We start from the raw sequence: 25555 nt of genomic DNA, 5'->3' as shown, positions 1-25555 counted from the left end.
TTCAAAAGAGCTGCACCACGCTCTGCTCCTGAGGGCGGCTGCTTTTAGGAGGCTCGCTGGTGCTTTGGCGAGAGCTTCGTGAACAACATGCCAAAGCAGCACTCTTCTTGCTGCTGGTAGCATCTTTCACCTGGAATGGCTGCATGGCCTGTGCCCATGCGGCAGAGGGTGCCGGGGAGCGGCGGGTGGGCTGGCAGAGCCAAGGGGATCGGCATGGGCCTTCTCAGCCATGGGACAGTATCGTGAGGCTTGCACCGGTGGCTGTAGAAACTTGTGTGCCGGGGCAGCGAAGGGAAAGCAGTCATTCACAAATTGCATGCATATTTTTGAATTCATTCATTGAGTGGCGTTTGCCTTTCATCCTCCCCCCAAGCCCCGTGCGCATTGCTGGCATTCTCTCCCAATCCCATATAATAATTCCCAGGTCTCCGCAAGCCACTGCCTGCCAATGGAGCCCACGGTCACTGGACCGCCAGCCCGGTCACGTGAAAAGTTACATGCAAAGGTTTAACGCTTTCTCCTGACCCCAGCTCCCGCTCCCGTGAATCCCCTGCAGTGTTTCCTAATCAGGTGCCAGGGAAGCTTTGCACTGGGCGGGGTGCTAAGAGGGTGACTAGCTCCAGCCTTTCCAGAGCCTTGGAGCTCTCTCCTAAGCTGTAAATACAAGCAGCGGAGCCAGGTGAATGTCTGACAAGGCTGCCAGTTAGGTCTGAAGGAAAAAAAGAACTGCTGCCATCCAACCCAAATGCATATTGCTGTTGCCCCACTTTCTATAGCCCAACAGCCGTACTAATGGTTAATTGCTTCAGCGGGGTGTGGAAATCACTTCTTAAAGCCTCTATACAGGGTACGCAGCTACAATCCAGCATCATTTTAACCTTCGCTGGGCATTGCCAATATGCTTGTTACTAGGGAATCAAAAAGAAAATACACTCCTTTCCATAAAGCCTTCCATTACCAAATTCTAGATGATAGTGCAGGTATTTAATACATCACACAAGCTGTGAAAGTCACAAAATACTTTCCGTCGCATCCCTCCTACCTGTGAGACATCAGAGAAAACACATGCTTTTGGAGAATCTCAAATGGAAGTGATTTTCTTATTAAATATAGATGAAAAGCAGAAATGTTCAAAAGCTGTTTCTGATATACAGGCAGTGACAGTCATTTCCTTGCTATCGCTGTAACGTGAGGGAGCGCAGGTATCTCCTGCCGAAAGAGTTCTTGTTCCCCACCTGACGCTTCCACGTAGGATTTCATGCCTGTGACAGCGTATGATTCATGAATTGCAGCTTGGCTTAGGAAAGCATGGGAACTGTGCCTGGCTGTCAGGGCCCGGTCCTCATCTGGGCTTCACATGGCCCACAGAAAGACGTGCCAGCTGCACCTTCGAGCCAAACAGTTGGATGATCAAACTGAGCATTTGGGTTTGGTTTTGGGTCTTTTTTTTTTTTTGGAGGGGAGGGGGCAGGCTGGTTATGAACTCCAACCTATATATGCATCTTTGTGGGTTTAAGTGAAAAGACCATGGCAAAGTTTTAAGTTACAGTCTATTTATATTGTTCTGTTTTAACCTCCATCATTACCAACATAACTTTCAAAAACAAACAAAAAAAACCCCAAATAAAATTGACAGTATTTTTCAAATTCTCTGTTTTTCTCCTGCATTCAAAGGTGTAAGCCTGTTCTGCTACTGGCTGGCTGTTTGGTTGTCACTTTATATTTTATTACATTGTTTAATTCTTAATCGTGATCCTCCAAAATCATAAAATCTGAGTTCTAGTCTCATTCTCTATGCTCAATGTAACTACTGAAAAGTGGCTCATCTAACTCTTTAGTATATATTGCATTTAACGTACTTTGCTTAAATTGGATATTTCCAATTCAGTCCAAGCAGGAGACTTGAGAAATCCTGCTTCTCCCAGATGAGAGCGTATCTGAATAACGTAGGAACGACTTTTCTCACTGAAAAGCATTAACAAAATACATGCATAAATACTGGAGTCTAATCAGTTGGTGCTGCCAGTTTATTTAAAGGAAAAACTTATTTGACTCTTCAGGAAGGATTCAAACTGCCGGTAAGAATGGAGGCAGGTCTGAGCACCCAAATGGTAACCTGTTTGTAGAAGAAAACAGGAGTTGGTGATGTCTGTGCCTCCGATCTGCTGGCATTGCCCGCCCCGCCACGTGACGGCCAGGAGACCAGTGAGGAGGATTTTCCATTTCTGGAAAGTGCAGTGAAACAGGGGAGTCCAATGATCACCGAATTCTCTTTCCTTCTATGAAGTATTGTCTTCAAGATACTGCTTGACATTCATTCATTCAAATATTTTGACAATTTGAACAATCAAGCAGAAAATGGTTTTGATTTTTGGCCTCAGTGGGCCATCTGTGAAGAAGAATTAGTGCAGCATGTGCCACGTCTCTTAAATACCCTTCCTTGCCAGCCAGGTAGGTGGCATGTTCCCCAGGCTGCAAGAAGGGGTCAGCGTTTCCAGTCCGAGTCACCCTGCTCTCGCCACATGCCCCTGCATCAGGCTGGGGTGAAGGGAAACATCACTCTGAATTACTACCCTGCCGTTACCTGTCTGGGGGGAGAGGGTGCATGTGCACGTAACGCATTCTTTTGTGCATGGCTCTGAGAGGTATTTGCTGCCACTTCACAGCGGCACGAAAGGGAAGCAGCAAGCCGAGGCGGCGCATAGGCAGGCACGTAAGAGCCAAACCTGCACATCCCTGCCATGCTCTGCAGAGCCGTGCCCGTTTGTGCTAGCCTGCTGCCGCAACGTACCTTCGGAGGAGCCTTGGGCCGGGGTGCCGCACGGTTTGGGGAGATGCCAGAGGAGCTTTTGTCTGCGCTTTCACTGCGGGTTTAAGAAGAGCGATTAGCATTTGGGTCAGAGCACATGGAGCAGCCCCGGCTGGGGTGGGAGAAGTCACACTGCGAGGCCACACTTGAATGTGTGTGCGCCCCGGGTACAAAGCCTACTTGTGTGGGGCACGTCCCGTCGTGCGTCACGCTTTGGTTGTCAACGGCACTCATGGGTTCCTGGGGGGTGACACAATAACCTCTTTATGCTTAAGAGAATAGCAGGGGAATCGCGGGAGGCCATTGGAAACGTAGCGGCAAAGAAGTGGTTTGGCTTTTGTCTGTCCCTCAAGGTAAGGTGACCGGGCAGTCGCTGAGCTGCCTCTGACGTGCTGGGAGGAGCCCGCGCGTACAGCAGCGTCGAAGGTGAATGCAGGACTTTGGGGTCTGGATGGGAGAGGAGTTAGGGGCAACACCTGAGGAAGACCCCATGTTACCTCTGTGGTAACGACGTGATAAACCTGCTTGTGTAGGGTACCGTTTGACAGCAGCTCACTCTGAAGTCTGGGCTGCCACAGTCTTGTCACCCCCACTGCCTTCAACACCAGCGCAGCCACTCACGGAATCAGCTCAAAGAGCCGATCTGGCTGGCAATTAAACTGGGGGGTATTTTTTAAAAAAAAAAAAAAAAAAAAAAAAAAAGTTTGCTTTACAAGAATGTCTCAAAGTTTAATTCAAAGAGAACTGGACAAATAAAAATAGTAGGAATTGAAAAGCGCCAAAACAGATAGAAATTTGAAAAAATACTAATACAGACTATTTTTAAATAAAAGCTAGTTAAATCTTTCTTACTTTATCCATCACTGTCTCCTTTTCCAACCCCTCAGCTATCCACTCCACAAAGCAGTAAGCCTAAACAATTCAGATATGCTAAGCAAACCTACTCTGACTATGGCTGCTAGCCTAATAAGTCAGAGCCTTATCCAGTTCCCATGAAAAGCATGAGGAACGTTTCCTCCAACACTAATAGACATAAGACTGGATTGCAGAACAACCACGTAACTTTTGACCAAAAAGTGAAGTGAAGTTTTTCTAAAGCACCGATAAAAGATTCATGCAGGAGAGCATGGAAACTCTGACTGGAGCAGTTGCATTGCTAAATACGTTTCAAGCGAGCGTAATCAGTTTTTGAAGGCATGCTGGTTCCCATTAGTAATGTGTGCTCTAAGGGGAAAATACAAACCAAACATTTTTTTAAAGGAAAAAAGCATTTATAATTTCTTTATTATGGATGTGCAAAAAGCCTCCCCCTCTGCTGCTGGGAAAACCAGTTCCTGCTCTGTAAGCATTAAAGCACATCCTAATTTTTAGAAAGCATTTGTTAAGCAAAACAGGTTAATTTTTACGATGCTTTCTTTTTTTTTTTCCAATTGGAGCCTTTCTGTTGATGCCAGCTGCTTTAGTTGTAGGTATCTTGTGGGAGGTGGTGTCTGTCAGTAAGTCCCACGTGGGTGTCCCCTTGGCTATCTCTCATAGCCGCCCTTCTATAAATCACGGCATATTAAAAAAAAGGGGATAACACTGACATGTGAACTAATCCCCACATCAAAGAGAGCAACTCTCCCTCCTCTAAACACCCGCCCCCCCCTCTTTTGCTGGGAAAAGTCTAATGCCTAGAAGGTGATTTACACAAAACTTCATCCCAGTTGTTAGGAAACTTGCAGTGCCACTTACTCGCCAACTGCAGAAGAAACCTGGGAATCAGGGTAACCACAAAGGCTAGCCTGCGGCTTCCAGCATTTGGCAATTCAGGAGAGAAAAAAACACAATTGGCTTCTTGCAGCAAATTTGTGTATATGTTGATTGCATGGCAGGATAGGCATGTATATAGACAGATGTAAACGTGACTAGTAACGTGGGTCTGTATGGGCACATACATATCTGCATGTGTCTACAAGTACTTGTATAGGCACAGGAGTACCTGTCCTGACACATACACAAACACACACAGATGCACACACAAATACCTCGCTCTCTATCTGCTAGGAGCAAAGAGGGCCAACAGGAAATATATATGAAAAACATAAGCCCATATGGGCATACAACTGTGCATCAGGTGTCCCAGACATGGAGAGGGCTAGCTATCTGTAGCAGAGGCTCTCTTAAAGCATTCATTCCTGTCGTAGGCCTGGTTTTGAGCTAATGGTTCAAATGCTAGGAATATATGGATAAGGGGAATACTTCTGTATAACAGAGGATTAATACATAGACTCACTCCTGCCTTTGCCTTTGCACTAAGTACACAAGATACTTCCAAATAACTGACTGTCTCTGGAATGCAACTGAAGGGAGGAAAAAATACCTCTGTCTGGCTAGCTAACTCTCGTTTTCCAAATCAGCGCTGAAGTTGTGCCTGTGCCGGGCACACTCCTTCAGACATACCAACAAAGCCTATGTAGCATGGACAAAAATTATACTGGTAGTTCTGTATTTGTAATCAATAAGCAAAAATATCCACCCTATTGTGAAATTAGCTGTATTAAAGTGCATTTCTATGAGTATATAAATCCATGTAAACTGGATACATCCACCAGCATCACAGCTTCTGTTTGATTAATTCAGCTGGACTCGCTGCTCTCCTCTCTGTCACCCACACAGGGATGCCCTGGGGCCAGCATCCCCCCCCCCACCACCTCCAGGTCAGAGGGCCATGAATACCTTGTCTGCGTAAGCCAGCATCGCTGCCAAAAGAAGCACATGAGGCTCACTCCCAGTGCAAGAGAGTGAACTGGACTGGGGAACAGAGCTGGATTTAAAAAAAAGCTTCCCTTTTGCAGTTGGTTGGTTGTAGTCCAGCTGCACTCACCGATGCACTTCAATGTGATTGCACAAGAGCTGAGGGGTGGAAGCAAGTAGCCGGGGGCAGTGAGACACCAAGGCAGCTCCCTGGGGTGGCAAGTGCCGGCTTAGAGCATTCATGAAAGTACAGCCCGGGGGGAGAGCGCCAGGCGTGCCCAGAGTCCCGCGTCTCCCACTCAGCTGACACGGAGGGCACGGCAGGCGTGGGGGGAAGGCACAGACCAAAGCTTTTGTTGTTCCAGTTACAGACTCCCCCCACGTAGATACGCAGCTCTGCGTGTGCCTGTGCCTGTCCCCTGCCCTGTGTCAAGTGAAGAGGATGTGCAAGAAACCCCAGCGTGGTTGCACCTTCACCTCCAGTACGTGGAAAAACAAACACAGCCATTCTCTTGTTTGTTGATTTAGTGCAGGGTGCTCCTTCCATTACAAAACCATTTCCCTGCAGGCAACAGGCTAAAACCTATTTGCTTATTATTCTGCTAAAGAAAATGAGGGTTTCAGGATGGGTGCAATCTTCAAGCATCTCTTCTGTTGATAGATTGAAAGGAGAGAGCCCTCCCAGCTACCTCTCAGCAAATGTGCTGTGCTTCCTTCTTGTGCATAACTTTTTCATGTTTTCTAGCTCAGAAGCACATGCCGCATGTATCTCTCTTTCTCCTCTTCTTGAAATACGAATCTTTGTATGGGAGAGCTTTGTGCTTAGAAAGTTAAGCACGTGCTTCATCACAGCTATTTATACAGAGCTGGCTCTGACCACTGAAAGCTGCATCCAGAGCCGCAATTCGCAGAACCCCCACCCCCATATCTATAATTCTTAGAGCCAAAACCCCAGACATGAACACTTGTGATCACAGGGGACGTTTCCTCCTGCTGCTCAGGTTGATGGCTGCCCCAGCTCTCATTTAGGACAGTATAAACACCAAGCTGAGTTTTTGAACCGTCCCAGTGAAGTTGGACTCTGGGCGTGAGAGACATCTTTGTTCGAAGCAAAGACACAGGAAACGTATCACAAGTCTCTCCTAGCCTGTTCTTATTTATGAGATGCACCCAGCGGCAGTTCCTGGTGCTGACTGGGACAAGTCTGGATGAAAACTGCAAGAAGAGCAGCAAAGTTTATCTAGAGCTGGCACCGGTTTTGGTACTTGGCTGAATTAGCTGTTTCTACTGAGTCCAGAGCTCTTTGTGCCAACACCACCCCCACCATCACCCAAAATAATCAAACTAGTCTCAACACCTTTTTTTGCCAGTTAAAATCACCTCTCCTCCAGCTGGTCTTTTAGATGGCAACTCTTCTGGCTGGCCTTTTAGGTGGCTGGCACTTTACCCTCCTCCCAAATCTGAACCAACTGCATTAAAAAGGAGTGAATTTACAGCGGGGGGGGGGGGGAAGGGTGTGCCAGACAATGTCAAAGGAAAAGCAGATCAAAAAGAGCTGCTAGTATTGGATACATGGGCTGTCCTTTCAGCTGCTTTGGGCAATGTCCTTTCAGCACAAGAAAAGCTTGAAAGACTTTGGTTAATCTGTTGTTAAACAGAGAGTCTGTGATGGGAGACAGGTCTGTCATCATCCGGGCGGGGAACTGAGCCTGTCTGTAATGGCTGCGAGCGCCTTCGCCCTTTCCCAGCATTTCATATCCGTAGCGGCAGTGAGTTCACGGTCTTGTACCTTGCTGGCCCGGCGCTGACCACCTCTCAGCGCTGTGACGCCAGGACCCCTTCCCTCTGGCTGCTCTGGGGAGACGCAGCAGCACCAGCGCCAGCGCTGCCGTAGCGCAGTGCACCCGAAGGCTGCCGGTGCAAGAAATCTGTCGCCGTAACTCTCCTGTGTGAGGTGCTTCAGACAAGCATGGAAGGGCCTCGCAGGGCACTGGCGGTGGCCAACTTGGTGCTGGTGCTGATTGCAAAGAGTTAGGAGGTCAACCGGAGTCCTGAAGCAAGAGCTTCAGCATCATTTCCAGTTATAAGCCTGAATATAGACCTGTAAGAGCAGCCTGACCCCCGGTAAGGTGTGGGACCCCGTGGCTTCCCACAGACATGCTTTCCACGGCCTCGCTGCTCAGCACGACAGCGCAACTCTGAATATCAAACAGAAACGGTATTCTGAGATACCACCACATCAGAAATAGCTACAGCAGGTTGAGAGGTTAACAGTAAAAATGTCAGGAATGTAGGAGTGGTTTAATTTGGCAAAATGTAGTTGCGCAAGTTTGAACAAAGTCAAAACGTAAGGAATAATGCTCGGTGTTGGGCAACCTGCAAGGTTGTGAATTGTGAGGACCTCGGACGGACGTAACACGACAACTCCCATCACAGCCGTTTCTCCTTTCTCTGAATCAGCTGTAGACATTAGTAGTAGCAGGGAGGGATTGCAGCCACCACAGCACCAGCTTGGGGGTGGGGTTTTTGAAATCTCCCACCTAATCTTTTTTCCTACATTATGTTCTACTACGAACACAATGTCCTGCTTAGGATTGTGTGACACATGCTTTGATTGCAACAGCCTTCTGTTTTTTTCTGTAGAAGGTGTGCATGTATATATATGTATATATGTGTGTATATGAATGTATATATAAGTGCGTATTTTAATTTTAAAAAAAAAGAATAAAACACATCTTAACCTGATGAAAATTTCCAATTCTGTAAATTTTTATTTCTTTGCCTTCCTCCTCTGCTGCTTTTTAGCTTAGCACACTGGCAGCGTGCTCTAAGTAACAGGTTAATTCCCCTCTCCATGACTCATTTCTAAGATGTCCCAGACAGGATTCAGTACGATGGTGTCAGCGGCTGCCGCAAGAGCTGTTTAAATGCCTCCACACGTACCAGGGAGCGAAGCGCTGATTCCGGGCAGCGGCACTAGGAACATCAGGGTTTGTTTAACATTCACTGGGGATCTTCCTAAAAAGTCAATGTGCCTCCCTCCAGTTTTGTGGACTGGCTGAGCATTACTGTGCAGTTGGTTCAGCTTTTATTTTAGTGCATGAGGAGCATTGCCCTGTGAAAGGGAACCTTCTGGTTTTGGTTTAACGGCAGACTGTGTCACTGTAATTTGATTTTAAATTATCTACTGTCGAGCCTTTCACAAGTGAATCCAACACACATGCATTTTCTCCATAACAAATTTGACTGTCTGGAGAAACAAAGGTTGATAATTAAGCTCAGAGCAGTTTATCAGGACAGGGCCTAGGCATGGCCTAAAACCTCAACAAGTTAGTGCCTTAATTTCTGGATACTTACCAAAAACAAACCTTCGACTTGGTGCAGCTTGTCTGTTCTGGATAATCTGGCTCTTTGAGTCCCCGGGGAGGCTGCTGGGCTCTACTGCGGGGAGTTGGCACCTCGGTACGCGGGGGAGGAATGCCAAACGAGCAGACACCACTCCGGGGTAGCCAGCCATGCCAAGTCAGATGCATAATTCAGCAAGATTATGGTTAAATCTGGGAGACAGATATATTTCTCGCCAACCAATGCATGAGATCCCAGCACCTTTTGTACTTTGAAATACCGTTAATTACTATTTATCAGATGTAAAATGCAACACTAGCTACTTCGTATAGTATGCCTTTAAGGATCTTATTTCCATTGCTTTTTCAGCACACGCTGCAGCCAGGCAGACTGAGGCAGGTGACTGCAAGTGTCACCAAGAACAAGCACCCCTCGCCTGGAGGCCAGCCTTTCCAGCCCATCCAGGCTTTAAACTGGCCTGTCCGCGGCGCAAGGCGAGGGCCGTGAGCAGGCGGCCAGGAACAGCCACCTTACCCATGGCTGCTCACGCAGTCGCGTGGTTTCAGAAACAACAACAATCACGTAGTGATTTTTTTTTCTGATGGCGTCTTTGCTCCTAACTCGCACACAAGTTTGGAAGGCACCTGTGTTCATCTCTCTCTCCACCATGACCTGCTTTCATGCTAGTGCTCAGCTGCCCGTGAGGAGGTGTGCCCGGGCAGGCGAGCCAGGCCGGGCCTGGGGATTGTGGGCGCCCTCGCTCCTGGCTGCTGGGGTGCGCGTGGGGCACCCACACTGACCCCCAACTGCACTCACTCTGTTACCAAGAGGCAAACTGGTTTGACCCCCCCCTACCGGGGCACGGTGAGGGGTAAATCCAACATGTTTGACAGCACCGGTACTTTGAGACCACCACGGCAGGGGCTTCCCAGCGGTTTGGCTCCCGAGCCCGCAGCCTCTGGATAACTTCCACCCCAAATGTATGTCACATTTCCTTCCAGCGAAAGCAAAATATTTACATTAATCCAGGGTCACCCGGCGGCCACCCCGCTATCGCAAGCTGGAAGCGGCTGCAATACCATAAACGAAGGGGCGCGAGGGCGGAGGGGATTAGCGCGGGTCTCCAAAATAAATGATGCGGCTGGCTGGCAGCCGCTGCTGGGACCGGTGGGCACGGGGGAAGTGGGTGCCAGACGGGTGCTCTCATGGTGGGACGAGGACGGGCTAGCAGTGGGGCTTGGGGACAGCGGGCTGGGGTGGCAATGCGGGTGCAGAGACGGTGCTGGGGGCGGGGGAAGGCAGATTTGCAGAGCCCGGACAGATGTGTCTGGTGTCCCCACCAGCCACCCTTCCCACCAGCCACCCTTCCCACCAGTCCCTGCTCAGCCCCAGCACGGTCAGTACCTGAGGCTATGGCCACACCAACCTCACTTCTTTACCTGCCTTCAAGGAGCTGCTGGAAATACTCCTCCTGTTCTGCAGGAGTGTTTTGGGCACAGTTAAACCATCCTGGAAGTTCCTGAGCTAGACTTGCCCTATGAAAATGCACTGAATTCAGCGATTTAAACCTGTAAGCTTGAACTACGGGACTCACAGCCCCTGTATTCCCAGGCACCCAAGAGAACAGGTGGCAGTTTCCCATTATAGTAGCTTGCACACAAAAGATCTTCCTGAGACAGCTGTTCACACCTCTTCACAGCCTGAATGTCTCCCATACGCTGCCAAAATTTTCCTCTTTATCCCATATTGCACAGCTGGTCAGCACCCGAAACCTCTGCTGCATACTGCAAGACAACCATACGAGTTGCTGGATAAAGTGGCTGGCAGCTCCTGGCCACCTGCCCATCAGATGCCACCAACTTCTCAGCTCACGCTGTCCTGCTCCCTTCCACCCATTTGCCCAAAGTGGTGACCCACGGCTGGGTTTCACACGTGACCATGATGTGCCAACACTGGAAAGGCTCCATCAGGCAGTAAGCAAAACGGTGTTTGTTTTGTATGCCTCAAACCCACTGCGGGGGCATGAGGACACTGAGCCTGCAAGCGCCTGGGCTGCTTCAGAAAGCCTTCACTCACCTGCTGAGATAGACATGAACGTCAGCCGTGAGCCACAGCAGAGATGGAGATGGTTTCATCTCCAGACCTTCTGATCAAATGAGCCCATAAGGAGCCGCAAGTGGGCTTGAATGATCCCACAACCTCTTCTGCTTTTGTTATGCTGCTGCCACTCTTCCAGCAAGGTTTGTATGAAAGCGTGTGGAGCAACCAAAATATTAACAGGACACTCCAGTTATTCTTGGCTGTCTAAGGGAGAGGTAACTGCACTTTTTGCATCCAATCATTTTCCACTGACAGTTCTCATAACGATTATCACGGTGTCAATATCCAGGACATCAGTATGGGGCCAAAGCTGGAGGGGATGGCATTTGGCCACTCTCTGCCACTCAGGATATATGGTTTTCCCAGCTTTGCAGAGAAGTTGCTTTATGCTGATTATTAAGCTATTAGGTATGCAAGGCATAACTATAGCAGAAGGGGATTTCTGTGTGGGAGGAACAGTATGATTCAGATTGTGTCATCAGCCTTACGAAACAAAATGTCCAGTCAACAGAATATGCTTTTGTGATGCAGCCACTCACTTCTCCGCCTTTGTTTTGTACACTTAGCCATAACCCCGGTGAACCAGGACATGGGAATCAGCCTAGCAAGCTACAGTAAGATTGGTAAAGAAAATGGAAGTTTACAGAAGCACCAAGATGACCTATTACTCTAACCACCTTTTCCTCATTTGGGAGAGATGTCCGGAGCATGGCGAGGGAAAGGAGGGAGCGAAATCTCTCCTCAAGCACCTGATTACCACTTCTTGTAATGGCTCCTTGACACAGCTGGCATGGGAAAGGGGTAACAGGAATGCTATCCCAGCTTTGGAGACTTGCCTGCTTCACAACCAACCCAGTATCTGGAGCACAGACACATGGCTGGATATTGCTCACATAAGCACCTACTGCATTGCACTGGTTTAAAGAGGTTCATTAACACAGCTGAGGTAAGAAGCTGGCCATTGCTGGGTGATTACTTAGAGCAGCCTTCAGGAACGTACCATCCAGTATTTTCTGGGGTTGCAAAGGAGGATGGTAAGGGTAGAGGAAAAGCACTGATTTCAAGAAAAGATATTCTAAGTCAAAATAATTCTTGGAACGCTGCACTTATGCATTAAAAATAAAACTATATCAGGACCTTTTTCCTCCCCAGAAAACTCAAATTTAAGGTAAAACAAAGGAATTCCTGATCTTTTAAGGTATGGAAGTTGTAGGTATCAGCCTGCCCTTTCCAATGATGTCCCTGAGAAAAATCCAAGCCATCCATAACAGACAGTTCCACCTTATCAGGTACCACAAAAAGCAGAATGCCTCAATCTCACTCACATGGGGACTGGGCCAACTCCAGCCGTCACTACGAGTATACAGCAATTTGTTTTTAGCACATTCCTGACAAGACAAATGGCACACAGGAGACAACCACTCCTCAGCCACCTTCTTCAAGGCTGGCTCAGAAAGCCAGAAGCTTGCACACCACTACAGTGTGGTGTGCCAGCCTTGTATCTCAGTATCATTAAACACAGAAGTAGTGTGAGTCTTTGCATAATTTCCTAGGCTTCACACATTCTTTTCACGTGTGTTACTAACATAAAAATTACACTATTGTAGATCTGGTTTTGTGAAGCCAGCTAAAAGGCAGTGTGCATGTGTCATATTTTCAGTACTTTAGCCACCCTCAAGAAAGGAGGGGGGAAGAGGGCAGGCTGCAGCTTGCTTTCTTAATTATATGCAAAACCTGTAAAGCTCAAGTTACGGTAAGTATTTTGGCTCAAAGGTTCAGCTATGAAGCAAATAGCCCGAAGACTCTCCCTAGAACTGTACTGGCAAACTCCGATAACGTCTGAAGTGCAACGATGAGGGGCATCTGTGCCAAAAGAACCTGCTGGCTATAAGATACCCAAAATAATGTTTTTTTAATAACGAGTTTTAAGATCTCCTATCTCAAAAGCAATGTCACCAGCAGGCATCACCTCACCTCCTTCTGGAAGTGCCTCAGGGCTGAGACTTACCCCAATCCCTCTGTTACAGCAGACGGGTCCTACCTGATGGCGGCTTTTGTGCTGCTGTCTCACGCACACTGGCTGTGTGTGCCAGGCTGGCTCTAGTAGGAGCTGGGACTTTGGCAAGTCTTCTGCCAACCCCTGCAGCCCAAGGAAGCGCTTTAGGGAAGATCAGACCAACCAGTTCTGGGGTCTGACCCAGTACGGCATGAGAAAGCTCTTGTAATGTCTTAGCAAAGGGACTGAACTCTTGCAAAAGGCCATGAAAAATGTAACTCTGAGGAAACATGAGAACATATGATATGTGATAAACCCCCAAAAAACCCCAAGTCTGAAGGTGTCAAGGTTTTTTCTACTGAGTTTCATAAGGGAGTGCAATTAGGCCTTATATAGCCTGTCCTTGGCCATGCTGCAAGTGGTTTAATGGGGCAATATCCAGTAAATAGAGAAATTAAATTATGCCAGCAGGAAGGGGCCATCCTCTTCAGAGCCCCTAAGCTCTCCTCCAAATGGCAGCACTTCCTTTTTCCAGATCTATATACAACATGATGGTTCAGGGCCTTCCTAGAAATGAAAAGGCCCATTCTTCCTCACCTTCCTTTTTCGGTTAAAACATATATGATGAGAAACCACATGCACACGCACGTGGGTTGGCATGAGCCCCAGTGTGGGCACAGATGGTGTGTCTGAATGAATGGACACACAGAGGTCTCTGTGTAGGCAAAAACGTTTACCACGTGCAGTGCTGGGAAGCACATGCATGATTCCAGCTAAAACCCACAAGATTGGCTGTAAGATGTTGTAATGTAAAGATCCCTTCTCGTATGTCAGCGCCTTAAAGTTTTGTGCCATTGGGATGGTGTCAGCTGGAGTTCAAAGATGAGACAGGCTGCAGGTAGGAAACAATTTCTAAATCAGTGGATTTCTGCAAATACGATTAAGATACCTGCAGCAGACAAGGCCATCAGAGCTAAGTGAGTCTGTTTTCTATCTGATTTTTCTAATTAATGCCTATTTTACAGAGTAGTAGACAAATTGTCAGCTTGCCTTAGTCGGGTATGAGCCCCGTGTCCTTGTTTTGCCCAAGGCAAAAATGTCTTCATTGCAATTTCAGGTAGTCAGATTCAACCCTGGAAGTATTTGGCACCTTACACCAAACTACATACTGGCCACAGGGTTCAACATATTCGCTATAAAAGCAGCTTCAGCAGAGCTCTGTTGTCTCAGTGTTGTCTGTTGGGAGCACGCTTGCAGAAATCACACAAAGGATCATGTGGGTCACTTCCCCACGTTGAGAAAGAAATGCAGGCCAGGTTAGGTGAGCTGCAAAGGAAAAGGAAACTAAGGGCATACAGGGCAAAAGGATAACAGAGTCTTAAACTGACTTCACCTTTAATATTCTGCAGTTGTTTAAGGAGAAGTCAGCAGGAGCTTTGCCACTGATATGAGTGAAACATTATTTTAGAACATTTGTTTGAGAAAAAATGTCCTTTTGAAGACATTATCTGAGGAAATTAATTCATTTAACATCAGCAGAATTCCATAATATTTTGCTTCATGTGTGGTCCTTTCTCCTATACTGTTCCCACTCAGGGATAATATATTTTTGATGGGCAAGTAGTCATTCTTTCCACTTTTTCATTCTCTTCTGGCCTCTTTAAGATCTCCCATTCTAGATTTGCATCTGATTACTATCATGGTAACTTCTACCTCAAGTGCAATCACAAACCTTCTTTTCTTTCCTTTCCTTCTGGTCTTTAAGGCATTCTAAAAAGCCCAGGTGCCCTGGTGGCCAACCCCTTGCTCTGCCTCCCAAAAGGCCTTTCTTCATTTATTTGTCGTTACCTCTGGCCAAGGATTTGTGCCTGCATGCCTCTGTGTAATACTGAATAATTCTTGGTTTTTCCCCAATCGTTTCGTCCCCTCTGCTCCTGTGATTTACAAAGTTGGAAGGCTGCAGGTGGAGATGAGATCCTCCCCAATTTTCCCTTTGGCAGGTTTTCCTGCCTTTGAGGACGCCGCTGGTCTTTGATGTGGGGATGGGTGCTCAGAGTAAGGCTGAGAGGGATGTTCTCCAAACTTGACCTGGATGGGGAAATACAGGTCCCTCGGAAAGGTTTCTTCTTACAAGACCGTAGGCCCAGGTTTTGTGCAGGTTTCTTGCAACTGGATGGTTCATGCACACCTATAATCTGTTAGTTATATATAAACCCCTACTTTTTCTGAAGCTCAGGTGACATTTACTGTTTAACTCCCCCCCGTCCTTGAACTCCTTAGTGGGGAAGAAAAACGCGACCCACAAATCCATGCCAATTTCGGCACCTTTGCCCTTATGATTGACACCTTCCCTCCACTGCTGGGTTAAGACCGCTGCAAGTGGGAATTCCTTCTTCTGAATTAATTAACTCTGTATTGTTATTGCCTTTGATCTACTGCCATAGGAACAGGAACAAGCACTGGAAAACCTCCGTTCGTGTTCATTTCTTACACAAATAGCTCTGTACAGAATATTAAAGGGATCATTTAGAAGATGGTGGGCAGGAACAGTCCCCTCCCCAAAGCTGCCCTTGAGACTGACGCTCACTGTGGAAACTGCATGGGAACGGTTACAGACCTCTAGTGGCTCTGTTTATATAGCTCGTCTAGCTTCCTAATTGCTCACCCGCACAGTATTTTGGAAAGCCGTATAGAGATTTCCCATAAGGATTACAACACGGTGTCATTTCATCTTCTCTGCATTTCCCAGCCCCTTGTCTGTTTTATTTTCCTCACCATAACATCTGTCCCACATCGCTGAGAGATTTCACAATTGGAAACCTGCTATAAATTATGACACAGAGTTAAAGGACTTCACTGTTTGCTCTCTGCTATTTTTTTCAAGGGACATTGGGTTAGCCACCTCTTTAAAATAAGCCTTCTTTTTTTTTTTTTCTATTTATATACCCATGTTTGTAAAAGCTGTCTTTAGAAACTGAAAAAAAAAATATATATTTCTGTCCTTCCTGCTTGTACCTTTTTCCACTTATCTTCCATTGAATTCCTAGAGAAACACAAACTTCTGGAAGGGTTTGCAGAAAATAATCTTTAGCAAGCTCTGTCCCTGCTGGCCCATGGGGACTCCAGATAAAAACAATTGCTCACATCGCTATTCCCCAGCATCTGACGGAGACTGCGGCCGCTTTAGTGCTGCTAGTGCCAGCCTGTGTCACCGGTGCCAGGGCTGTAGGCTGAACTGGCCTCTGGTTCCCACCAAAATGGAAGCAAGCAGTCTTGAATTATATAGAGCAGGACAGCCAGCTCTGCCTGGCTCTACAGGAGGCTGCGATTAGCGTGCGATCCTAGGAATGGTCAGAGTGACAGAGTTTCAGCATAACAGACTGTTTTATACTGATCAACGCTTTCAAGGTTAGTGTCACGTATCATCACCAAGTAAGGACCAGAGACATTTAAATGTGAGATAAACCACGCAAGACTATATTCTCATAATCCAAGGATGTCTCAGTCTTTGGTGACTTCACCTGCCACTGCAACCTTTTTCCTCCCAACCAGAAAGCAGCGCATAGAGCTTCTGCAGACCTGCTCCTGGCTCTCACTCACAAATGAGAGCATGACAAACCACAAACGTGGAGCACTTGCAATGCTCCACAACATCAGCCTCACTTCCTCCAGCAGCCAGGAGAGAATCAGAGATTTATACGGCTGGAAGGGATCTCAGAAGATCACTTAGTCCAGACTCATGTCCCAAGGCAGGATCGTTATACTTACATCACTCTTGGCAAATGCTTGTCTAACTTCTTCTTAAACACAGGATGGTGATTCCACACCCTCCTCAGATACTTCTGTGTGTCGTTATCCTTACTGCTTGTCTTCTTCTAACACTCAGCCTCAGTCTCCTTTCCTGTAATTTAACCTCATTACTTGTCTTATCCATCACAGATACAATTTATTCCCCTTTTCTTCCCAGCCACATTTCACATATTTGACAGTGGTAACCCTATCTCCCTCAGTATTCTCTAGACTAAAGAAAGCCTTTTTTTTTTTTATTCTTCCCCCCTAGCTCTGGTTTTCGAGATTTCTGATTATCGCCCAGCTGTCCTCTGGACCTTGTCTTGAGCACAGCACCCATGGCTGGACATCGCACTCCACCTGCAGCCTCACAGCGAACTGAGCAGGATTATTCGTAGGGTACATGCCTATGCACACATCCTGCTAGGGCATTTGCCCTTTTTTGCATCTGCAATTAGCTCATAGTTGGATTTTGACCTGGAACATCTGTCAGATCTTTTTATGCAGAGTTGTTACTTGGGCAAAAATTCACCACTCTATGTAAACAGAATTAATTATTCCTGGTGATGCCCATGTATAGAGACTGAGAACTATCCTTACTGAAATTAATCCTATTTTTAAGACCATTTGTCTAAATACTTTTCAGTCGTAGCTTTCTATTTCAGTAGACCCATAGTCCCCTTCCAGCTTTGTGGTAGCCAAGAATGTGATATTCTCTATTCCACCGTCTGAGCTGTTCATAATCCCCTTAAATCAGACTGATCCAGTAGACAGTCCCAAGCAACCCTTCTTGATCCACCTTTCCCTTTTTAAAGTATAACTAATAACTATTCTCTCTGTGCGGTTTTCCAATCGATATTGCATCACCCTAGACCAGCTCCATCTACCACAGGTTCCCTGAATTTGCTGAGGAGTGTCACATTACACTGTGACAAAAGCCTCACCGCCGTCAAAATACAGGACTATTATTGCTTCTCCCTTATCAACGAGGTTTTTTTACTCTGTCATGAAAGGAAATTTGACCCGTTTTACACAACTTGTTTTTGGCAAACCTATGCTGGCCATTATTCATCTCTTTGTTTTGTTTTAGGTGCTTACCGAAGTTTGATTGTTTGTTCCAGTATTTTTCCGGGAATTGAAATTAAACTGAACAATCTGTAGTCCCTGGCTCCTCCTTTTTTCCCTTTTAAAGACAGGAACTACGTCTGCACTTTTCCAGCCTTCCAAGTGCGATCTCTGGGCTCCATAACATCCCAGAAGCTACGCAAGGTTACGCTTACAGCTTCCGCGGTTAAATAACCAGCTGGAGCAATTGCCCTGGGATGAAATCCATCTGGCCTGGCTGACTTGAACACTATCTGAAGGATCTTCTGATCTAGTCTTTGTTCTAGTTTTGTGATCTCATCCTCCTCTGCCATTGACATTGATTGCAATGTTTGTCTGAAGTGATAACAAATACAAAAAAGGTACGAAACACCCTAAGACTCCAGCCATGACCTGTCCAGAGCCTTTCTTCCCCACTGGAGAGCACATCTTCAGTCGCCTGTGTCTTCCTCTTCCTGCTACAGTGGTGACGAAAAAACTACTTGTTACTTTAAAGTCTCCTGCTAATTGGATCCTATTTTGCCGCTTGAACGTTGTGATTTTGTCCTCGCATATCTAGCCTAGCTTCTGCATGCTTTTTTCCCCTGAGGCTGAGATCAAAGAAGAGCTGATGATTTCTCCGAGTTGATCTACTGTTACACCTCCTATGAACTCTCTGGTTTTTGGATAGCTGATGCTCGTTGCTGGTCTCTCCAAGGTGCTTTCTGCATCATTAAAACTTCTCACTTGCCCAAGGTCCAAAATTACATGCCTTTAATTAACAAGTAAGTGGCTTTACTGGAATCACCACAGGTTTATCTTGGTCTGGGAAAGATCAGAAGCCTGACCTTAGTTTCCACTTCTTACCGACTGTTGGGCTCCACCTGGTAACATTCAGTCTCTGTTGGTCAGTTTTTGTTTAACCTCCTGTCCTTACTGCAAGTGGTGAGTGCGAATCACAAAATCTTCTATCTCCAAATCTGAATTTTACGTAGCCCCAAAATGCTAGAAATGCTAGAAATGTTTACAGCCAGAAGTATTCTTCACATTCATCTCAACTACTTGTTAGAAAAACATCTTTTCTCATTTGGGTACTTCTTTTTGCTGGCTTCCCTCTCAGCTGGCCTTCTGAGTGGGAAGGCAGAACAGACTAGGCTGATGGAGCAGGGAACACGCTTTTGTCTTCATACGTATGGAAAACTCAGAATTCACTAGTAACGTAATCATGCTAAACTCCTGCCTGCACAGAAACTCTAGCTTGCCTTCCATCGGCACATGTTCTTCTCATCAGTAAAGATACTCAAAAACTCGCTGCTTGAGGAAGCTGTAGCCGTAACAGCAATGCTGTAAATACAGCAGTGTTATACTGCTATAATGGTGCTCTTTCAAAAGAGCAGCATAAGCAGCCAAAAGGGGAAGGAGTTCAGACAGGCTTTCTGTTGCCCAAGAGGAAGTGAATTTCAGATAGCGCTTTGGTTCCCTTTAGTTATGATTCACCATAAATGAACAGCTAAAGCATCACTTGATAGTAAGGCCATGCAAGCAGGGACTTCCAAAAGTGGAGACTCAAAGGAAAACACAGAGAAAGCTGGCCCCTTGCCTCGCTTTGAGTCGCCTTCCTTCCCATTTAGCTGCTTTTGTTTTAGGGTTCCTGTGCGGTTTGCAGTGTCAGCCAGTTGTCAGAGAGGAGAGGACAGCCTTGCATGGGTTTTAGTTAATCCTGTGACCCCAGGCACCTCCTAGGCCCTAGACCATGTTCACTACTGCTAACTGCTGTTAAACCAAAGCAGTGATCTAGATCATAAAGCAAGTAACATAACAGAACACCCTTGCTGATTAACTGTGGTACATGGAAACTTACACAGTATTTATTGATTGTTAGAGGTTAACACTAGAAAGAGCAAACCATAATGGCTGTGTTGGTCTCCTCTAACAGAGTTGTTATCCAACCTTAGCATGACAATTTTCCATGGTAGAAAAATTAGCTCTCCTCCTCAGCCTGGGCAAACTGCACCAACAGCAAAGTATCCATCCCCCTGTTCAGCCACTCTTAACATGCCTTCTGGTCTGAATTTGTTGTGCTTTCAGCCATTGGATCTGGTCTTGTCTTGTCTTACATCTTCCCCATATCAGTACCCATAAATCATGAGTGACCCATGTGTAAAGAGTCTGATGCACAAAGGCACATTATGTATCACATCTGAAAAGCAAGAAAGCATGACAGAGGCATTTCCAGTTTCTATAAGGACTCATCAGAGACTACTTGTCACGAAACAAGGGAAAAAACACATGCTTTGAAAGAAGGGAGAGAGGTGTGTTGTCAAGCTGGCAGAGAGAGGAAGGTGGGCACTAACCCCCCAAAACAACAGACAAGTTTTATGTGCCCATACATGCATGAATATATGAGGATCAACATTAATAAAAGGTCCCTAGCAAACAACATTTCTCCCTACCAGTACGTCCCGCTATCTAAAGCTATGTTTATGTGAGGAAGGCATTTACCAATTCAGATTATATCAGCAAAACCAGCCTGTTTGCTAGCATGGCTCATCCAGGCAAAGTAAGGGACAACTGTGCCACCCCCCATGCCACCATGTCTCATCAAACCTTTGGCTACAGTCCTGCTGGCAAAAGCTACGATACAAAGACTGAAGGATGGAGAAATGACAGTGGGGGATGCGCTAGATGCCAAACACCTGATCCCTCTTCAGAGGGAATCCCTCGGCAAAAAAAAGAATTGTCTTACAACAGCCTGCAGAAGGATGGGATGATACCTGAAAGAGATTAAAACAGTAAAGCTGTACTCAAGCTGAGCTGCCATGTGGAAAATCCGGCACTCTCCATGCAGCGAGGGTCCCTGTGTGCTCCTATAGGTGGACGGGAGGGGAAACTACTAGAAGTAGAAGGAGAGATTAATAAAAAACGTATTTGCACATTTAAAGGCTGACCTTATGTTTGGAAATAGCTAACTTTATCCCTTACAGTAGAAGTGAGCAGTCCATGTGCCTCACCTGTACAGCAAGAGGGTAATTCTTGGCCAGAGGGAAGTATTAAGGTGGGGAGAAGGACCTCCAGGTGAGGGAGGTTAACATAATTATTTACAATAATGGATTGCTTTTTAATAAGAACTATGAGGTGGCTTTCCAAAAAAACCAGCCCCCTTTAGGGCCCACAGAGGAAAGGATCAAGTGAAACCACCAAGTATCTGTGGAAATTTTCTAGCTAAGGCTGGCAGAGTTTTGGAGAGAAAATGTGTTGTTTGCCATCACTGCCCACTCCCCAGTGCCCAGAGCTGTGCTGGCCGGCAGGACCACGGTGGTGCCGCCCCTTTCTGTCTTCACAAGAAGAGCAGCATCACATCAAAGTGAGTGCTCGTCTCGTGACTCTCATGAGCAAGAGGATGCATAGGGCAGGTACTTGCTTCTGTTTTGTGATCCATCATTCATGCGGATTCTTAAAGTACAGCTCTGATAAGCAAGCTGGCTTAATATTCAGATTAAAGAAAAGAATGCACTGTCAATTACCACACAGTGCCACTGTCCTTGTTGCCAGCAAGGGATTAAGCCCTACCCTGGTTTCTTCTGCTGAACACGGACCTTCTAAGAAGCTCCCCTATCAGCCTGCAGCCTCTTGCGTTTTCCAGCTCTTCAAGATACCTGTGCTCACTGAGACATGCTCTGGTGGGATCCCTGTTCTCCTGAGGCAGCAAATGCGGGCTGCAGTCAGAGGAAAGGCACTTGCCAGAGATCCCAAGGGAAGAACTGTGTGAGATTTTTGCTAGGCAGCACTGTGTTTAAATGCATGAATCTTTTTGAATCGCACTCTTGCTCTGGTTTTCTAAAGGCTGGTGCAAATCAAATGAAGTAAGACACACTGCTTTCAGATTTGACCTCTACCATCCCTGAGGTCCATGTGTCCTACTTAACTTTTTAGCTCGCTGTTTCTCAGGAGGCTGGATGAGCAGAGGGGAGGAAACAGGGACCTCTCTCACCTGCAGCCTACGCTTCTGTCAAGCAGCACCCTTCGCTGAGGCTCCAGCTTGCTTTACAAATGTTTAAAGGCTTGATTTACAAAAACTCTCAGGAAAACAATTATACATTTATTTTTATCAAACATTTAGCAAGGAAGTGATCCTGCCCCCCCCCCCCCCGTGATAAAAGCGTTTTCCATCACGGGGGTGGCAGGAGAAAGGGAGTGAAATAAGATAACTCTGCTCAGCTTGCCTCAATTTAATGAGCTCCTTTAGGCCTTATCATTCACCCTGTGCTTTCCTCCATTGTGAACTTCTCAGCCTCATCAAAAAGAGCTTCTTTTCTTTTTCTTTTCTTTTTTTTTTTTAAAATCAGACTCTGTTTGATCAGGCCTTTCCCCTTTCTTTCCACAATCCCCCACATCACGCTGGAACTGGTACCAGTGGAGCATGTCGGTATGCCCTAGCAACAGAGAGATTAAGGGAACTACCAGCTCCCAAGAACGGGCTGGCTCGGACTTACTAATTAACTGCAGTGAAAGAAGTGAATGAGAACGGCCCTTTCTTTGTGGCAGAGGAGGCACTAGAGGTGGATGAAGGAGTTCAGCTAAAAGAAGATTTCCCTCCCCCAAAACATGTGTCAACATTCAGACCAATCCTTTCTTAATAAGACTTTGTGTAGGTATGGGGTTTGTATGGATGGGAAAGGGCTGCCAGCAGTCAGGCCCGATACAGAAAAACACCAATGGGATCAAAGTCAAAACGTGGCTGCCCCTGCCTCGCGTCCGGCTCTCTCACATGGTTGGGACCGGTGTGTTGGATGCTGGTGGCTCCAGAGAGGCAGGTCCACACACGCAGCCTCGCACGATGCACGTGCCCCAGGCTACGCCCCGCACTGCTGTCCCTGGGCACCACAGGGCTTGTGGGAGGGTGGCAGCAGCAGGCCCAAAGCTGTGACCCTCATGAGGCAGGGCTGTGGGAGACAGTAAAGGGGTGCTCAGGAAGCGAGGTCGGACAGGTTTGCAAATCTGCCGCAGAGGCAGGGCTCCCATACGAGGAGAGGGGCTGGCCCCTCCGGGGTTGGTAATGAAACACGAGCAGTCCTCCTGTCCCCTTCAACCCTTGGCATCCTCCTGGAGTCCACCTTTACTGACCATACCCAGGAACGACAAGCTACAGGTTCCTTTCACACCAAATCCTGGTCAGAGCCTGTCCATTTTTCAGTCGGCCTTAGCCTCTGCTGGTAAATCTTTTCTGAATTATGAAATACTTGTGACAGGCCTTTTTTTTTTTTTTTTTTTTAAACCGTTACTTTTTGTTCTTGCTGCTTACAGGCACTTTGCCCTGGGCTGGGCATGGAAGTGAAACTGCTGAAATTCCCGCAAGCAGGGCAGGCGGCTGGCGTTCCTGGCCTCAGCAGGAAGCACCAGACATGATGACGGGCAGCAACTTCTGGTAGTTCTCCAGCCCGTCTCGCTAATCCATAAAGATTTAGCCAAACTGGGTAAGTTTTTAAAAAAATCTTGCATCTTGGTGGTTTATCCAAACCGACCGGGCATCTCTTGGCCTGCGCTCCAGTAAGGCAGCTGTGACAGGGCCCCGCTCATTCCCTGTGCTGCTACCGGGCAGGCGGGAAAGGGGAAGCCTGGCCGCCGGGGATGCCCTGCTGCGGTGCGGCTGCTGAGTCGGCCTCCGGCACTGGTCTGTTCCCCATCTCGCTCAGCAAATCCCACACACCCTCATGCAGAGAGCACCTCCCCAGAAAGCAGCAAATACTCCCCCGAGGAGCCAGACAGGGAGCCCAGGAGCTTTATTTCCCGGGCAAACACAAGAAACATCAGCACACCATTGGGGATCCCCATCCCACACCGACGCCTGCCGAGCCCCTGACCACAGCGGGTGACTTGCGGGCAGATGGGGCAGGCGGGCGGGTTCGTGGTCCCCGTCACTCCCGTGGGACGTGCTGTGTCCCATGTTGAGCAAGGAAAGGCAATGCAGGGCGCAGGGTGTTACTGGCCTGGGGAAGCGTTAGGTGACTAACTAGCTCTTTTCCACCTCTGCTGTTAGCACTGCACAAGCCTCCCCAAATATACTGTAGTTGCTGAAAACATTTCTGAAATAAAATGCCACTGAAAATGGAACTGTAAAATCTGAAAGTGTGGGGTTTTTCTCTGAGAAAAGGCTGTGGAAAAATGGGACTATCTTAAAAACAGAACTGCGCCTTTGCATATTTAACTTTGGATCTGCTGGTATTAGAGACAAAGTCAGATTTTATTACTTTTTATTTCTTCTAGCCCTGCAGCACCGACACAGACAAGCCATGTAATGAACTGCAGAATCTTTTCTTTCTTGAGCACCAGAAGGTTTTTGGGTTTTTGTTGTTTGTTGGGTTTTTTTTTTGGCTGTATACTGTATCAGCCCTAACTTTGCTAACACACTGTAAGCCATACATAGCATTTTGTATATTCATAAAACTTGCTTTTTTTTTTAAATTCAGGTGTACTGTTTGCCAGAGTTAATCTCTATGCACTTTAATTAAATTTGGGTTGCCTGCTGTTGATTTCATCCTCTTAAATTTTGTGGGACCTTGCCGGATGTGTTTGTACAGAATTGTTTTTCAGCACAGATCTATGTTTGAAATCTGCTACTGCCTGCAATGTTCTGGTGCCTGGGAAGGGAGGAAGTGCTCCAGAGGTGCAGGTCCCCAGTGGAACCACAAAAGGGTTAACTGGCTGCTGCCTGCAGAGACTATTTCATGGCACTCTTCAGATCTCAAATGCTAAGAAGGGACATGAAACAATAATCCCTTAGAGAACATGCTAAATAGTTCAAGGCTAGTGAAAAAAAAGCCAAACCAAAAACCAACAAAACAACAAAAAAATACCTCAGCACAAATAAACTTTAAAATATTTTGTTGTAACAGTTTGGCCTTTCTTAATATAGCTTGGAGGAGCAGGCTATCTGGCTGCTTTCCCAAAGTCCTTGTGATGGTATTTAATGAACCATAGGGATCATTACACTATAAATATGCATCATGCTTATATAGATGCATTGGGCAACCTTTTACAATGTAGGGGTTTCCATGGATTCCCAACCAAGATAAACTCATCCACACCCCTGAGGTGAATAGTATTTAAACGTGTATTTGTATAAAGAAGGCAGTCAGGCTTTTCAGCACCTGGAAAATGGGCAGGCTTATCTGTTAGTTATCTCTCACGTTGGGCTTTTATATGTAAATCTGTCTGCAGGAGCAGTAATCGGTAGTCAATGTCCTCTCTGTCTCAGGGCTGGTCACTGCAGGCCAGCGTCTCCTCCACTTGCAGGCAGCAGCAGCCCTGCAGCTGGAGGCAGGGGAGCCCAGCCCAGAGCTCCCTCTCCTCGGTGGGGGGACCAGGCTGGGAGCAGCAGCCAGCTCATCGTCTGTCTCCTGAGGGAACTCTTTAGGTTGGTTCCCCTCAAACCACCGGGACCTGTCAGCCAAAGCTGGGCAAAAGTGGCAAACTCCTTCCAGATGGCACATGCAGTAGATGGTTAAGACCCATCTTAAACTGATACTGGGCTTAACTAAGCTAGTATCCAGGTAATGGAATATTCTAATAGTACCTGAATTAAGCAGGATATTTTTAACACATATATGTGTGTATAAACACACCCACCCACGCGTGGAAATATAGCTGAGGTGACTCTGTTAAGTTTTCTGAGAAAAGAACTGAACACAGAAAACATT

The 25555-nt window shown here is 46.8% G+C and overlaps 1 protein-coding gene across 3 annotated transcripts in view; it reads left to right on the top strand.

Moving 5' to 3' along the window:
* The window catches only part of RAD51B (RAD51 paralog B), a 467347-nt gene extending 443131 nt beyond the window's left edge, over positions 1–24216 (top strand). For all 3 annotated transcript variants that reach the window (XM_054826023.1, XM_054826024.1, XM_054826025.1), the window contains exons 12-13: positions 23163–23332; positions 24123–24216. In XM_054826023.1, the coding sequence (XP_054681998.1) occupies positions 23163–23287 (125 nt within the window). In that variant the 3' untranslated portion in view covers positions 23288–23332; positions 24123–24216. The remainder of the gene's footprint in view (positions 1–23162; positions 23333–24122) is intronic.
* Positions 24217–25555: the final 1339 nt, after the last annotated feature.

The sequence above is a fragment of the Grus americana genome, chromosome 5, assembly GCF_028858705.1.
Source record: "Grus americana isolate bGruAme1 chromosome 5, bGruAme1.mat, whole genome shotgun sequence".
NCBI classification, from domain to species: Eukaryota; Metazoa; Chordata; class Aves; order Gruiformes; family Gruidae; genus Grus; species Grus americana.
Note: the sequence above shows the minus strand (reverse complement) of the source record. Positions and strands in the feature narration are given on the sequence as shown.